Source organism: Mastigoproctus giganteus, chromosome 8, assembly GCF_048544385.1.
Source record: "Mastigoproctus giganteus isolate SK-2022 chromosome 8, ASM4854438v1, whole genome shotgun sequence".
Taxonomy (NCBI): Eukaryota; Metazoa; Arthropoda; class Arachnida; order Uropygi; family Thelyphonidae; genus Mastigoproctus; species Mastigoproctus giganteus.
The window spans coordinates 30,464,473-30,479,695 of NC_143582.1; the positions used below are offsets into that span (position 1 = coordinate 30,464,473).

General features: G+C 37.3%; 1 protein-coding gene across 1 annotated transcript in view; it reads left to right on the plus strand.

Annotated features, from left to right (window-relative positions):
- LOC150081406 (snake venom 5'-nucleotidase-like) overlaps positions 1-15,223 on the plus strand; it is a 38,226-nt gene that overhangs the window by 14,007 nt on the left and 8,996 nt on the right. Inside the window, exons 3-6 of the mRNA XM_090380193.1 lie at positions 1,235-1,448; positions 3,902-4,087; positions 12,181-12,378; positions 13,196-13,459. Coding sequence (XP_090236319.1) covers positions 1,235-1,448; positions 3,902-4,087; positions 12,181-12,378; positions 13,196-13,459 — 862 coding nt within the window. The remainder of the gene's footprint in view (positions 1-1,234; positions 1,449-3,901; positions 4,088-12,180; positions 12,379-13,195; positions 13,460-15,223) is intronic.

Below are 15,223 nucleotides of genomic sequence, written 5' to 3' on the forward strand. Positions count from 1 at the left end.
GTGTACAGTTGCAAGATCGTGGTAACCAATATCATGCGAGAAGAATGATGATATCCAGCTCAGGACCCTGGGTGTGCCAAGCCCATACTCACGAGATATGAGCCCCTGGTATTCCAGGATTTGGGGGCATAAATTAAAATTACAGTTGTCGAGGTTTACATTAGACTGTGGAAAGTTTCTTTTAACCAGCAAGTAGTTGATTATTGTAACAAGTTACCCTCGCATGTAGTTGAAGCTGACAGTTTGAATAAATTCAAAGGTCAACTGGATAGTTACCACTGTGAGGAGGGAAGCATATAATTTGTATTTTCTTATCTACTTGTTTCTATATTTTATTTATTTATTTTTTGTTAGTGTTTCCTTGCACTGTGTGGCGAATCGTCACTATTGCAGATTACATCACCAATCGTCTCCCTAGGGATCTTCAATGTCGCGTACAGACCGATTGCTGTGACAGCTTATTATCATTCCGCGCTGGAAGTCTGTTAACTCCGTCGATCGCGGCATCTTGCATTCACCATCGTACTACTGTCTCCTGGAAGGCCTACGAGCATATTTATAGTTGTGTCTGACAAGTGGTGCTTAGTGGTGGTTCGTTACGTCCTGTATTATGTAGGATGTGACGAACTATCATCGGAGTGATGTCCGAATGTTAATGTTATTAACCCAATCGAAAACCAGCGGAAGCATTTGAAAGACGTATCACACAGCGACTGTCGAAGCATATACGAGACCTAGCGCATACTTTTACAAAAAAGGATAGCATCACTAGCGTTGCCGTGCACATCCTATAGAATCAGTGCTAAGGAGACTTCTGTTGGAATCAGCATTATTATTATTATTATTATTATTATTATTAATAGCCATATGGTGCAAGGAAGCCTGAGGCTTATGCTGCACCGGCCAAAAAAAAATTTCCCTATTACCCTGAGAGAGAGATAAGTAGAAAGGAATCACCAAGAAAGAGAAGAATGATGATATCCAGCTCAAGACCCTGGGTGTGCCAAGCACATACTCACCAGATGTGAGCCCCTGGGTTCTTCTTTGAATTCTGATTTCATCATCCCCCTCCCGCATAAACAAAATATGTTATAGCCAATCCATTTGGAACCACGAAAAGTGAAAGGAGACTTAATTTCATTATTGCATGTACCACCAGTTTATTAAATAGATACGCTAATCGAAATTTTATTTTATCAAAAATTTATACTTTTTCCATTTTCATCTTGAACAGGCCTTAGGGAACCACGAATTTGACAACGGCGTCGATGGATTGCTGCCTTTTCTAAAAGTAACAAACTTCTCAGTGATATGTTGCAATGCTGACTTCAGTGTTCGTCCCGAATTGGAAAAATACATTAAACCTTCTGTTGTTATGAAGGTTGGAAATCAAAAAATTGGTATCATAGGTTATTTGACACCTGATACTGCTTTTATTGCTAGTCCTGGTAAGTAATCAACTGAATCATCAAAAATTAAGTTACAAATTGCAAACCATTTTTACAAATGGTCTGCAATATTTTTAAACGTAATTCAGAAAATTTATTATATAAGCAAACTTGAATATTTATGTAATCAATTTATTAAATTCATTATATTGAATATTTGTTTAATCCCAAGAGATTTACAGAAATTAATTACTTTGAAATTACATTAATATGAAAACATTATAATGTAAAACCCGTGCTTAAATTCAAACATACGAAAGAAAAGGATTTTCGTCCCATCTCTATAGGTTGCAATTTATTAAAATTATTCAAGAAGACTCTGCTGCCAATTCTTGTCATGCATTTTTTCCAGAAAATACCTCCATATTTATACACTGTGATTCCAAAGAGATCGACTGTGACGAATTTAATGGACACCCTATTTCGGATCCAAACGACTCTGGACGCCAAAGAACAGATTGATATAATATTTTTAGACATTAAAGCTGGTTTCGATAATGTCTCAATCAATGCCTTGATGACAATACTTGAAAGGCACTTCAGAATACAGGGAGCTTATTAAAAGTCATCGCTTCCATTTTCAAACAAAGGCATTTGAGTGGTGACCATAGAAAGTTCCAATCGAATCACGTCATCTACAGAGCAGTCCTTTCTCCACTATTTTTTGCTGCCGCTTTGGACCCCTTCCTCTCTACGCATTTTGACTGCAGCTGATATAAAACTCTTCATCTCATCGAAACATGGTGACAAATCTGACGCAATCAATGCCCATGCCACTGCCCTAATAGAATAATTTGACCATTATCTTGAGAATATTGGCCTATCCATAAACCCGACTAAGTCAGCACAAACGTCTTTCACCAATCTGAAGAAGAAGATGGACATAGACATCTACATAAATGGTAGTAGGGTCCAAAAGGTCTCACATCACACTGATCTAGGGCTTGCCTGGGATGAAGGCCTGACCTTCCAACAGCACTTCGCCAACACTAAGGCAAAAACTCTGTCAGCAATGTGGGCGATAAGACAAGAAATTACTGGAGTAAACAACGACAAACTGCCACTCACTACATACAAACATGTATTGTTCCGATTCCCATGTATGCCTCGACGATCTGGTCCTCTGCTTCACTCACTAACATAAAAAAATTCATGGGTATCGAGTACTGGATTTTAAGGTGGTTGAACCGTGTTAATGGCCACACTTTCACCATCTCGAGATCAATCATGTATACTAACCTTGGTTGCATCCCTTGGAATCAGTTGCTCATTGCAGAAAATATGCGCAACCTCTGTCAACTTCTCACCAATTGTCTTGATGCCTCAAATGACCACAATCTTGTTGTAGGCCTTAGGCTTTCCCGCGTCCTTTGCAACGATGCATGGATTCCCCCAAGAAGCTTATTACAGAACTTAACAATGCTTAGAAGATTTTTTCCGTCTAGCATCCTCCAAACGTACAACACCCTAAAGATTGATCCCCACAAGTTCTGTGATGAGAAATCGTACAGATCTGAGAAGATACAGGAGGACATGTACTACCACATAAAACTGTAGAAGTTTCCTGATTATCTCCTTCAGGATGGAATCTCCGTTGAACTCTACTTTGCTGAAGAATTAATTTATTTTAAATTATTATTTGTTTGTATGTATATATATATATATTACGATATGTATGCATTTATGTCTCTACCTTTTGCTTGTGTCACTGTATATATGTGTATGTGCTTTATTTGTTCATATTGGATGTTATTTGTTGTATTATTTTATAGAAAATAATGTTTATATATGCGTAATTTATGTACGACTTCTATGTCTGCTGTCTAAGTTATAATGTAGAAATGTATATAGTCACCCTCCTAGCTGAAGGCTGTTCAGGGGTGAAGCATATGCAATAAATTGAATAATAATAATTACAAATGTAATTGTAATTAATAGGATTATAAAATTAATTCAATCCTTAAATCCTCATTTCTGTTATCGAAAAAGAGTTGAACAAAAAAGCTAACTAAAACTAGTTTATCTGGCTTTTGTAAAACATTTTAAAATAAGCCTATTCACTAGCCATGCACAAGATGTTAATTTTTAGACTATTGGAGTTTTGATGACCCTGTATTTATACCGAACCATAAATAATTACACCTCACAAAACGTTTTACAAAAAAGTCGTAATCTTCAAAAAAAAAAAAAAAAAACAGTTATTAGAATAAAATGAATAAAAGCCCACTTAAAACTGCATAAAATTTACCTAAGCAGAACGATGAAAATATTCTAGATGTCGCTTCTTGAATTCTGAGTTAAATATTCTGGAAGAGAAGTGAACTTGTAAATTTTTGTAAACAAAACTAAAAGCTGTCGGCTACCAAAATTATGCAACGTTGATAGTGAGTTTCTTTGCTCATTTCGCAGAATTTTTTTCCATGTTATTTATTTATATTTTTATGCGTTTATAGGTCCAATAACATTCAAGGATGAAATTCCATGTATCAGAAAGGAAGCATCGAAAATGACAAAAAATGGCATTAACAAAATTATAGCGCTGGGACACTCTGGTTTCAAAAGGGATAAAGAAATAGCTGAAAAGGTGCCAGAATTAGATATTGTAGTTGGAGGCCACACCAACAATTTCCTGTACACAGGTGAGTATTCGTGCAGTTATAAATAATGGAATAATACCGTAATCCGAGTCATGAAACCGTCATGCACAGCAAAGCATGTATGTTATGCAATAAGATCGCAATTAGTGTTAAATAATTTTTAACTTTAATAGTGTTAAAAATAACACTATTAAAGATTAGTTACATTCGTGGTAAAAGTGTCACACTAGTATCAGTTCCTTCATTTTATTCAGTCAGCTCTTTCCTCCATTAAAGTATATAAATAATACTTTAATGGAGGAAAGAGCTGTTAGAACAAAATGAATAAAAGCTCATTTTTCTTATTAAGTGCACGGACGAACGTTTTTTTATAATTAATATTTAAATATATATTAAAAATATTTATTTAAATTCCCTTTTTAACATGTATTATAGCGAGGCATGCTTAGAGTCTGTACGATATGCTCTTGATATTTTTACCTCAAGCTTTTATTGGTTTTAATTTATTTAATACCAGCTAAAGCACCTAGCTTAGCATGAATTGCAATAATCAAAATTATGTGTAGGTTTATAGTAATTATCTTATTTTACATCTGTGAGCAGCTCTGTATTATAGATAAACTCAGAGCTAAGAAGTTACGAAAGTTAAGCCTTTATATACGCTACATTTTATTAACGTAGTGCTTTCATGTAGACTATATATGTGTTGCCATTTGGAGCTAAGATGAAATGGTTTTTGCAATGATAGAGCAGCCAACGAAGAGGTGACCATGAGAAAAAGATTAGTTTTGAAGGTCGAGGCTAATAATTTTGCCTCTTTGTCCCAGTTCTCTATTCATCTGTTGATGCCCATGGAAAAACAGACGAATAGAGAACTGGGGCAGCTTAAACTGAAATGCAGATGACGTAGCCGGATGGTCAGGAGCGCGAGTGCAGCAGCACGCGCTCTTTGAATGGACCATGACTGCTAAATACGATTAACATTTGTATTGATTGATTTATTGTAAACTCCACTGACCTGGTGGTCGTGCCGGAGTATAAACAAGAATGACTGAAATGAATACAACCTGACCTTCATATTGGTGGCTTCAATCATAACGTGGCATGAGGTTCTTTACAGCCAGCCTTGTTCCATCTAGACCAGCCTTGGAATCTAGATTCCTAAGAAGCATGATAGACACACCAATCTCTCACATATGGTGAGTAATGTCTTGGCTCTCTCTCTCTCTCTCTCTCTCTCTCAGGGTAACTCAATTTTTTTTTTTTTTTTTTTTTTGGCTGGTGCAGCATAAGCCTGAGGCTTATGCAGGACCAGCTTATTAGCTATAATTAGAGCTTATTAATAAGCTCCAATATAATAATTGGAGCTTATTAGCTATATGCTTTGCACTATATAAATAATAATAATCTGGAGCTCGAGATTTAGGGGAGACACACCTGGTAGCTACAGATAATTGAGAATTTTTACTGAGTAGTTATTAGCCTGTTTGGTTCTTGGTATAATGTCAACAGACGTGATTTTACACGTTCCCAAGCAATTGGGAAAGATATTTGTTTATTACATTAATTGCTTAATTTTTGGAGCCAACTTAGCTCTTTAGCAAGCCACATGTGTTTATGGAAATGATTTGCAACATTCGGAAACACTGCTTCTTGCACTTCGTGAACTGTTTTAACTATATTTCCAGTGGTTTCCATTGAAGTAATTCCATCTTGATTATCAGATGCATTGACTCGATTTTCCAGTTTGCTAACGTTTTCAGCAACCTGTCATGCAAATGCATCACTTATTAGATACATTCGCACGTCTGTCGTTAGTATGTATTTCTGATTGTTCCATGCATGCAGGTTTCAGACAGAGCTGTAGTTTATCAGCTGTGTTTCCACGTGGGATGACTGGCAGTGTTTGGTAAAGTCAGCAGCCAGCATCAGATACTCTTCCCATCTTTTGCTTTTGACTCTGGCACACTGGCCAAAAAAAAAAAAAAAAAGAGGACTTCGCTGCCGAATAGCTCACTCCAGAATATCCCACACATTCTCAATAGGATTGAGATCAATTTAATATCGGGACCAGGGAAGATGGTGGAAATCCATGTCATGTTCTCTGAACTATACTTGTACTATTGTGACAGGATGCGCTCTTGCATTGTCAACTATAAAATGGCCATCACCTTCGGGATAAAAGTGTAATATTGCAGGGTACAGTAGATCTGATACAAAATTCAGATGTTTCCTAGATGACATTCGACCTTCCACCGGTATCAACGGACCCAGTCCGTACCAACAAAACATTCCCCATATCATGCTAATGCCTCCAGATGATTGGGCTGTCTTGACAAGGCAAGCAAGGTCCATCGCTTCGTGAGGCTCTCGCCGCTCTGCGTACCATCAATGAAAAACAAAGTGTATTGTGATTCGTCTGACGACATGACTTTCTTCCATTGTTCCACTTTCCAATCACGACGTTCTCAGTACCACTGCAAGCGGATTTTTCTGTTTTTCTCTGAAACAAGTGGCTTCAGAATAAGCAGGCTACTGCCATTACCCAATTTCTTCAATTCCTTGCACATGGTACTTGTTGAAATAGGGCAGTTCAGGATTTGGTTGAATTTAGATGTTATTTGCTGCACATTGGATGTTCCATTTTTCTGTACAGTCCTCCTTAGAGTACGACGGCTTCGTTTTGAAGTGTTGTTTTTCTGCCACATTTACGCCTTTGAGATGTAGAAGAAGTGCTTGCTTTCCGGTCATTAAAAACATTCGAAATGAATGCCTTTGAGAAACCAGTTATGTCTTTCGTTTCTTCAATCGTGGCTCGCAGTGGCGAACTGGGTCTAAAACTATTGGTTGCCAGGAGACAAAGGGGGCCCAATTAACATTTTTAATATATTGTTTAATGTTATTGCAAGGGGGTCCACTTGCCATTGGGCAAGCGGACACCCTGACCAGTCCGCCACTGGTGGCTCCTACTAAACGAACACCCACGATAAGACCGTTTTCATGATAGATCTCACGTTTTCCCCATTCTGCCTTCAGATTACTGCAGTCGAACAGCCAGCCTGTGCAGTCTTTATACTCAACGAGGCAACACGTTATCATCCTACGTCACAGTTTTCTTTGTCTTTGCGTCTTTTCTATTTGCATCTGTGGCTGTCTTAAATACCAAGGTTCGTTTTTTTTTTTTTTTTTTTTTTTTTTGCCAGTGTGTGTATTATTGATAATTACTACTACTATAGTAACAAATAATAAATGATAATTTAACGTTTTTAAAACCACGACCTGATTAATTACTTTTATAAAAAAATTTCCGTGAATTATCGTAGAAATTCTCCCTTAGCTCAGGTAAATAATCGCTGTTTATAGCATAATCTTTTTTTATCGATACGAGACTGATAATAATAATATTTACTAAGTTTTTCAGTTCCATTTGCATTTTGCAGTTTCCACTATTGGTTGCTATGGAAACTGAACGTTAACTTCTAATCTTTTATCAAAGCAAAAATATCCTGTTGTCTGTCGTTTTGTAATTTCTGTCATTTTATTGCTGCTCAAATATATGCACTTTTTAGGATTTTGATAGCAGTTGTATAGTCAACTTTATTCGTTTATCTTGATCTTTAGGGAAGTATACAGTATACATATCATTCCTACTGCTGTCTGTCGCAAAAAAAAAAAAAAAAAAAAAAAAAGCTGGGGAAACTTCATTTTGCGCTCTGTTGCTGGTATTAGGAAGTTGCCTAGTTTTTTTCCCTACTTTATTTGCTTACAAGAATCTCCCCACCCAATTAATTCCATTTGTGGATTCGTTTTCCGAGGACCAGCAAACGTTTCAGAAAAACAGCAAGGTGGTAAATATTGTAAATGAATCAAGTTTTGTGAATAAAGATTTTAACTTTTTACTTTGTAATTATTGCGATAAAAAATGGAATCTTTATATTATTTTATCATATTCTGCGTTTTAAATGTCTATTTATAAAACATCTATATTTTCGAGTATGTACTAAAATGGTGAGTTGTTATGGTTGGTAAGTTATTCAAAAAGATGAAAACGATTGGCCCAAGTTGTATAAATGAATAAAATATTATAGAAATGTGTATATGCTGAATTAGATGGAGCGAGGAATATTATTTTGAAATATTACAGTAAATCTGCGCTTTTACGGATCTCAGTTTGAGACTTCGGAAATAACGGGCAGAGTCCGTACGGGATCCAGTGACATTTCTACCTTATTCTGATGGTATTATATTTTCTGATGGAAAATATTTTAACTGATGGTAACATCAGTTAAAATATTTTGACAATAAGACAGAATACCAGGAAACAAAGAGTTCTTCACCATCATCTTCCATTAGCCTTCCGACTCTATCTGACATCAGTAGAGAGTCATGTAAAACTCTTCCAGCGGGATACACAGTTCGTCAGACTTTTGGGTACCCTTCGCATGATTATGGAAAATTTTATCATATTTACATAAACACAGAAATCGCATGATTATGGAAAATTTTATCATATTTACATAAACACAGAAATCGCATGATTACTGCATTTAAATGTGGATTTGAAGATTTGAAGGTATGCATTTTGAAACACTTCCGTCCTGTAGATTTTCTCTTTGAATAACCTTTCAAGGTCTATTTGGAAATTGTTGTAGATCGTGATAATGTTGAATGACAAAACTCGCTGTGACTTTCCAGCTTTGTAAACCCACTTTTGAGTGATGGTGGTTCTTTATTCATCATCCTTTGCGTCACTCTGGGGGCGAACCGGCAAATCCTTGGTCTTCAGCAAGTCGAGAACCCTCGGTTAGTAGTTTTTCGAGTTTTATAATGTTTTTGTTACTAGAATCTGTTTCCACGACGTGATATCCAGGTTAGCTAGCATATAAAACAGCCCTTGAAGTCGTAAACAGCTATGTAGTGATCTTGTTTAACTATCTCAGGATCCGATATGTAATTCTGAAGGTTTTAATAGTAGTTTCTGGGAAGAGAACCAAATTTGAGATGCGTAGAGAGGGATGGGTATGGCATACCTTAAAATACGCTTTCCAGTCAAAACATTATTGACCACCCACCTAATAGTGGATATGTCTTCCTGCCGACCGCACCGTCGCCATACGAGGCATGGACTCTCTAAGGCCTCTGAACGTTGCAGGAGATATGTTGCCAAGGTTGCGTTCCGTAAATCACCGATAGTCCGTTGTGCCGGGTCCATTGATCCACGTAATCCCCAAGATGTTCTATGGGATTCATATCCGGCTAATTCGGCGGCCAATGTAGCGCCTGGAAGTCACTTTCGTGTTCGGTTAACCACTCTCGAACAATACCGCGAAGTGGCAGAACGTATTATCCTATTGGAACATACATGGGGGGGGGGGGTGTACCTGATCAGCCACAATGGATATTCATTTCATTTTTCGAAATGAATATCCATGGTGGCTGATCATGTGGACATGTTAGGGGCGGCTCCTAGAACGTCAATTCAACTCCGCCTCGTATCTCTGTGCAGAACAGAACTACTGTAAAAGGGCCAGAAATGTGTTGGTGTAGGGTTGTGGGTATTATGTGTGTGTTCTGTTGTAATGTTCTGGCCGCTTGGCTACCCAGAAGCATCAGTCACCAGGCGAGATGATTCTGGGTACTCGCCCACGCCACGGGAAGGTTGGCCTGTTCCAGTAGATGGGACACCTATGGTCTCAGAGTATGAGACAAAAAGAAAGAAAAAAAAAACCTCTCTGGGGCCCACTTCAGAGGGATAAAAAAATAATAAATAAATAAAATTAATTAATTAAAGAGAGAGAGAGAGAGAGAGAAGAAAAAAAGTGTAGATCTTCCAATTGTGCAACAATTAAAAACGGCACCATCAAAACCCATTACTACGGTCTGTTAAAAATATAGCTTCTTGTCCTGGAGCTATACTATCAAGAATTTCACATATCGCTGTCCTAGCATTGTCATATATTCGACAATCATATAGTATGTGCTGCCAGCTTTCCCTGGCCCCGTGTTATTTAGTCTTAATGCATATAATTTCTCATTCATTGACCCGTGCCCTGTTGACAAAAATGACGACTGTGAACTAGGTGTAAACCAATTACGAACTTTTTTATCATTAAGGAAAGTCACATTCGGGATAAACAAGTTGGTCACTCTTCCAGTAAGTATGGTATCCCATCTTGTCTGCCATAAATTGATTACTTCATTCAAACATCTTTTCTTTTCGCCTCTACAGTCAGAGCGAATATTGAGCTCTATACCAAAAATTTCTGTAGGAATTTCCCTCTTAATACGGTAGCAAAGACCACGATACAACAAATGTAGATCCAAGGATATCGCTCCGGTCAACGCTGCAGTGGACACCATTCTACACACTCTTAGAATACCAAGAAGCATGATGCGTTGTATGGAATTTAGTTTAGCCCGAAACGTAGCTATTTTAACTCTATGGAACCAGGCTCCCGCAGCGTATGTAGTTGTAGGAAGAAATACTGCCTTGTAATCCAGAAACAGTGTTTATGTGATAGGCCCCAGTCAGATTTTGAAATTCTAATGATATCACCAGAAAATTTGCTGATTTTATTTCTTAAAATCATAAGTGCTGGTGAAATGATAACTTACTGTCTACAATAATTCCCAGGTATTTGGTATCAAGGACCATAGGTAACTGTTGTACACCATTTAACTTGATCTAAGGATCAAAAAAATCGAATTATTATTTTTTAGGGCCACCCGTAATCTCTTACATATACCCGTTTATCTAATAAGTCTGTAAATTGCGCGTGTTCTCTGGTCGATTTGCCTGTTTTGCTGGACGAAAAAACCCATTTCTGGGGGGGGGGGCGACCGTGCTATCTTCACCTGAGACCGACTAACACAGCCACGGAGTGAAAAAAGCCCATTAAAGTTCCTCACGTCATCGACGGGATTCGAACCCGGGCCTTTTCCACCCGGTGCGTCGTGTACGGTGATGATACCATTGTGCTACCCGCGGAGACCTGATCTGAGTATCAGGTAATTTTGAGCATGATTGCAGTCTAGGGATGAGAGAGCTCCAGGAGATTCAAAGAAAAAACATCCCCTATACTAAAACACTGCCGCCACCTGCCTGTTTCTGTTGGACCTGGGTATTGGAATGATTCCTCTTTGCAGTTTGTCGCTGCCATTTGTCATCCCCATAGCAGGGATCATGATTAATCGGAAAAGGCAACTTTTCCAGTCGTCAATGATCCAATGAGGCCGTTCATGTGTAAACTTCAGGCGTCGTTGGCGATGGGTATACGTCAAAATGGATGACCGGGCACTTACTCTGGAGGGTAGTCCAACTTAGTGAACAAGCCTTCTTTCCATATAATAGGTTGAATCAAGCTGTTAATACCCCTTACTAACAGCGAAGTTTTGTTCCTATCTTATAATTTTCACATCCCCTCTAACTCTTTACAGCCGATAAAAGTAGTGTCCTGCTGTAAAGATTACGTTTGGTCAAGATTTGGCATTCAGAAATACTCTGAATGTTCAATTCCTGTACAAAAAAAATTGGACATTCAAATTCAAAACATTCTAATCGAATCTAATTGTATGTTTACTGTCATTGCAAAGGAAGATCCAAAAAATGAAGACAACTGAAATGAAACAAGATGCAACTTTCATATTTATTGGGCAAAGATTTTGCATATTTGCTTGTTTTTACACAAGAACAACTAAGGCTATGAGGCGTCAGCATGTTATATGTGTGACTTGCGTGAATTCTCTTTGTCAGATTGCTTACTTTGCTGCATGAAAAACCTGAGTGGGGTGTGAAACCTTGTGTTATTTCAGCATGACTCACATGTAGCCTGAACGGTTTTAAATTAATTAGAATGTGAAAAGAAAGTGAATACATCGTATTAATTACTCATTCATTTGACCACAAAAAACTATATTCACTTTAAAATAACTGATGTCACAATGAAAAGTATTACATGCATGTTAAAATGTGTTTATTTAGAGCTACTTATCCTTTGTCCTTAAATTAGTTAATTTATATTAGTTTGAATTTTTCCAGTGTGAATAATATGAACATAACTTTAATTCTGTTTTTTTTTAATAAGTAATTTTAAAATAAATGTTTTGTATGGATTTTAAGTTACACTACTTTGCAGGTAATCCACCCTCTGTAGAGAAACCAGAAGGTCCTTATCCTGTTGTGATAGAGCACACTGATGATACCTTAGCTTTGGTGGTCCAGGCTTACACATTCGGCAAATACATGGGATATCTGAAGGTTGGATTTGATGACGATGGTCGAGTAGTATCCTGGGGTGGTAATCCGATACTTCTGGATAACAGTGTGGTTCAAGGTTTGTTTATTAGCAACTTTTATCACTGACAGTTAAATTTAAAATAAAGAACCTGAAAGGTTCCGTCAGGACTCACGTTTTTCGTTTTTTTTTTTTTTTTCACTCCTTGGCCAGCCGAGTTATTCAATCTAGGCGACTATTGCGCAACATTTGATTTTTCTTTAGGGAAACTTGAGTTTTTCATTCCTCAAAAAAAAAAAAATAATAATAAAATAAATAGAATAAAATAAAAATAATAATAAAAAAAACGGCAAACCAACACTTGATTACACTCAATATACAGAAATTAAATACTGAACCCCCTACCCTCATGGCAGAACTGTAACTAGAAGTTTCTGAGCCTGGGGTAAAATAAAATTTTTGCGTCCCCTATTTTCCCCAATAAATAAACATAAATTAACAATGAATAAATAATGAAATACTGTAAAGTGTTTTGCTTCATTTTAGCATTCACTCATTTTTCCACATCTCAGAGTTAAATAAGTAATAAATAAATAATATTATTTTTAAATCTTACGTTTTTGTGCTTCTAGTTTTGATGCACCCAGTGCAGGTATCTCGTTTGTCCCAAATTGTTACGGACGGCTCAAGGCCCTTGGTGGCTCGGTCCCTATTCTAAACAACCCAATCCACAAAACGTGCACTCTTAACTAGTTTTTTACCGAAGAACAAGAGGACGGTATCATGTACATAAAAATTAATACAATGGTTTTGTAGTTTTTGATTTTTTTAAATGTACGAAACTTAATCTGTACTTATTTAAATACGCAGGGAACTAAAATCCATTCAAAATTTAATTAGTTTTATTTATTTATAGATAAGAAGATGCTGGAAGCACTTGGACCATGGGAAGAAAAAGTGAAAGCGAAAAGCCTTGAATCGATAGGAAAAACAAACGTATTTCTAGAAGGAGGTCGCAAAGTATGCGGACTGAAGGAATGCAATTTGGGGAATATGATGACTGATGCTATGGTGGATTATTTTATTAAAGAGCCCACAAAGACTGGGTGGAACAACGCAACGATTGCTGTGTGGAATGCAGGTGCAATTCGATCATCCATAGACGAACATGTGAGCAAAGGTACACCCAGAGTTAGCATTAGTAAAGGCATATGATGCAAGAAAGCAAACTTATACATCATCAGCCAAAAAAAAACATTTCACACATCCATTCCCTCTTAACATTTGACCAATTCTTCCTTGAAGTTATTTAGGCTATCAACTTCCACCATGACAGATGGAAGTTTGTTTCAGCAATCAACTACCTGCTAGCTAAAGGCAAATTTCCGCGCATCTATTCTACATCTGGCTTTCTTCAATTTCAATTTATACCTCCTCAGGTTCATAATCTGAGCAAGAGGAAGAATCCCATCAGCACTGAGTCTGCTCAACCTATTCAAGACCTTATACATCTCAATCAGATCACCTCGCAGGTGCCTAGTCTCCAGACGCTGCAATTTGCAGAACTTAAGCCTTTCTTGGTAAGAGGACCCTTTCGTTCCCCGCACCAACCTTGTTGCCCTTCCCTCTGCTTGTTCTAGCAACTCAGTGTCTTCCTAAAATAAGGCCTCTAGACCTGTATGAAGTACTCAAGGTTTGGCTTGATCATAGCCTTATATAAAGGGATAATCACCTCCTTATACCTAATATCAAAATTCCCGTGTATCATTGATAAGACCCATGACCTGCTCTGGCAACCTGTCTACACTGCTCAGAAAATTTCATATCTGATTGCACAATTACCCCCAAGTGTTTTTCACTATTTACCACTCTGAGTGTAGTACCACACATTAGGTACGTTCCTCTGGGGTTACTTCTACCCATACGCAGTACTTTGCATTTGTCAATGCTTAACTTCAGTTGCCACTTCTTAGTCCATCTGCCCAACTTTTCTAGATCCTGTTGCAGTAGTGTACTGTCATTAACAAACCTGCTAACTATCATCTGAAAATTTGGACATTAAGCCTGATATACCTTCATTAGTATCATTGATAAATATACAAAACAAACAAGGCATGATGCAGCCGAGTGGTCAGGAGCGCGAGTGCAATAACACGCTCTTTGAGTGGACCGAGGTTCACGCCCGTCACTACTGAATACCATTAGCGTTTGTATTGATTGATTTATTGTAAACTCCACTGACCTGGTGGTCGTGCCGGAGTATAAACAAGAACATTATATAACAATGACCCAACACCAAACCCTGCTAGTACTTCATGAAGAGCAGTGTCCATTGATTACCACTCTCTGACCTCTCCCATTCAACCATCCTTTTATCCACTGCAGCAAGTTACCCTTAATGCCATACTGCTCCAATTTGTACAGTAGTCTTCCATGCGCAACAGTGTCAAAAGCTTTCCTGAAATCCAAATACAAATATATGATATCAAAATTATTTTTTGCATCCAGTTCCTTTGTGACCACATCATAGTATCCTATCAAATTAGTCAGACAAGACCACCTTAACAAACCCATGCTGTGTCTGAATTATTACTGCAGTCTTGTCTAGAGTCAGTGTTCTTATTTTAAAATAGCAGAGAATAAATTGCCAAATACAAAATGAATCCAAATAGCTACATTTATTTTGTTGTTTAATTTAAACTTTGAGGCATTGCAGATTCACGGATTTCACTAGCAGAGAAACGAAAAATACGTTTACGATCATTGTCTTTATTTACAGTCATATTACGTAAATAACGAACAAGTAACATATAAATAAGATGGATCTACATTACAAATCAGAATGATAAATAAACCAACATAGGTGAATGAAGTTAACTCTAAAGAAATTTACAAACAGCAAAGATAAATTGTTATTTTTAATGGAATTCGGTGTTTTGCTTCA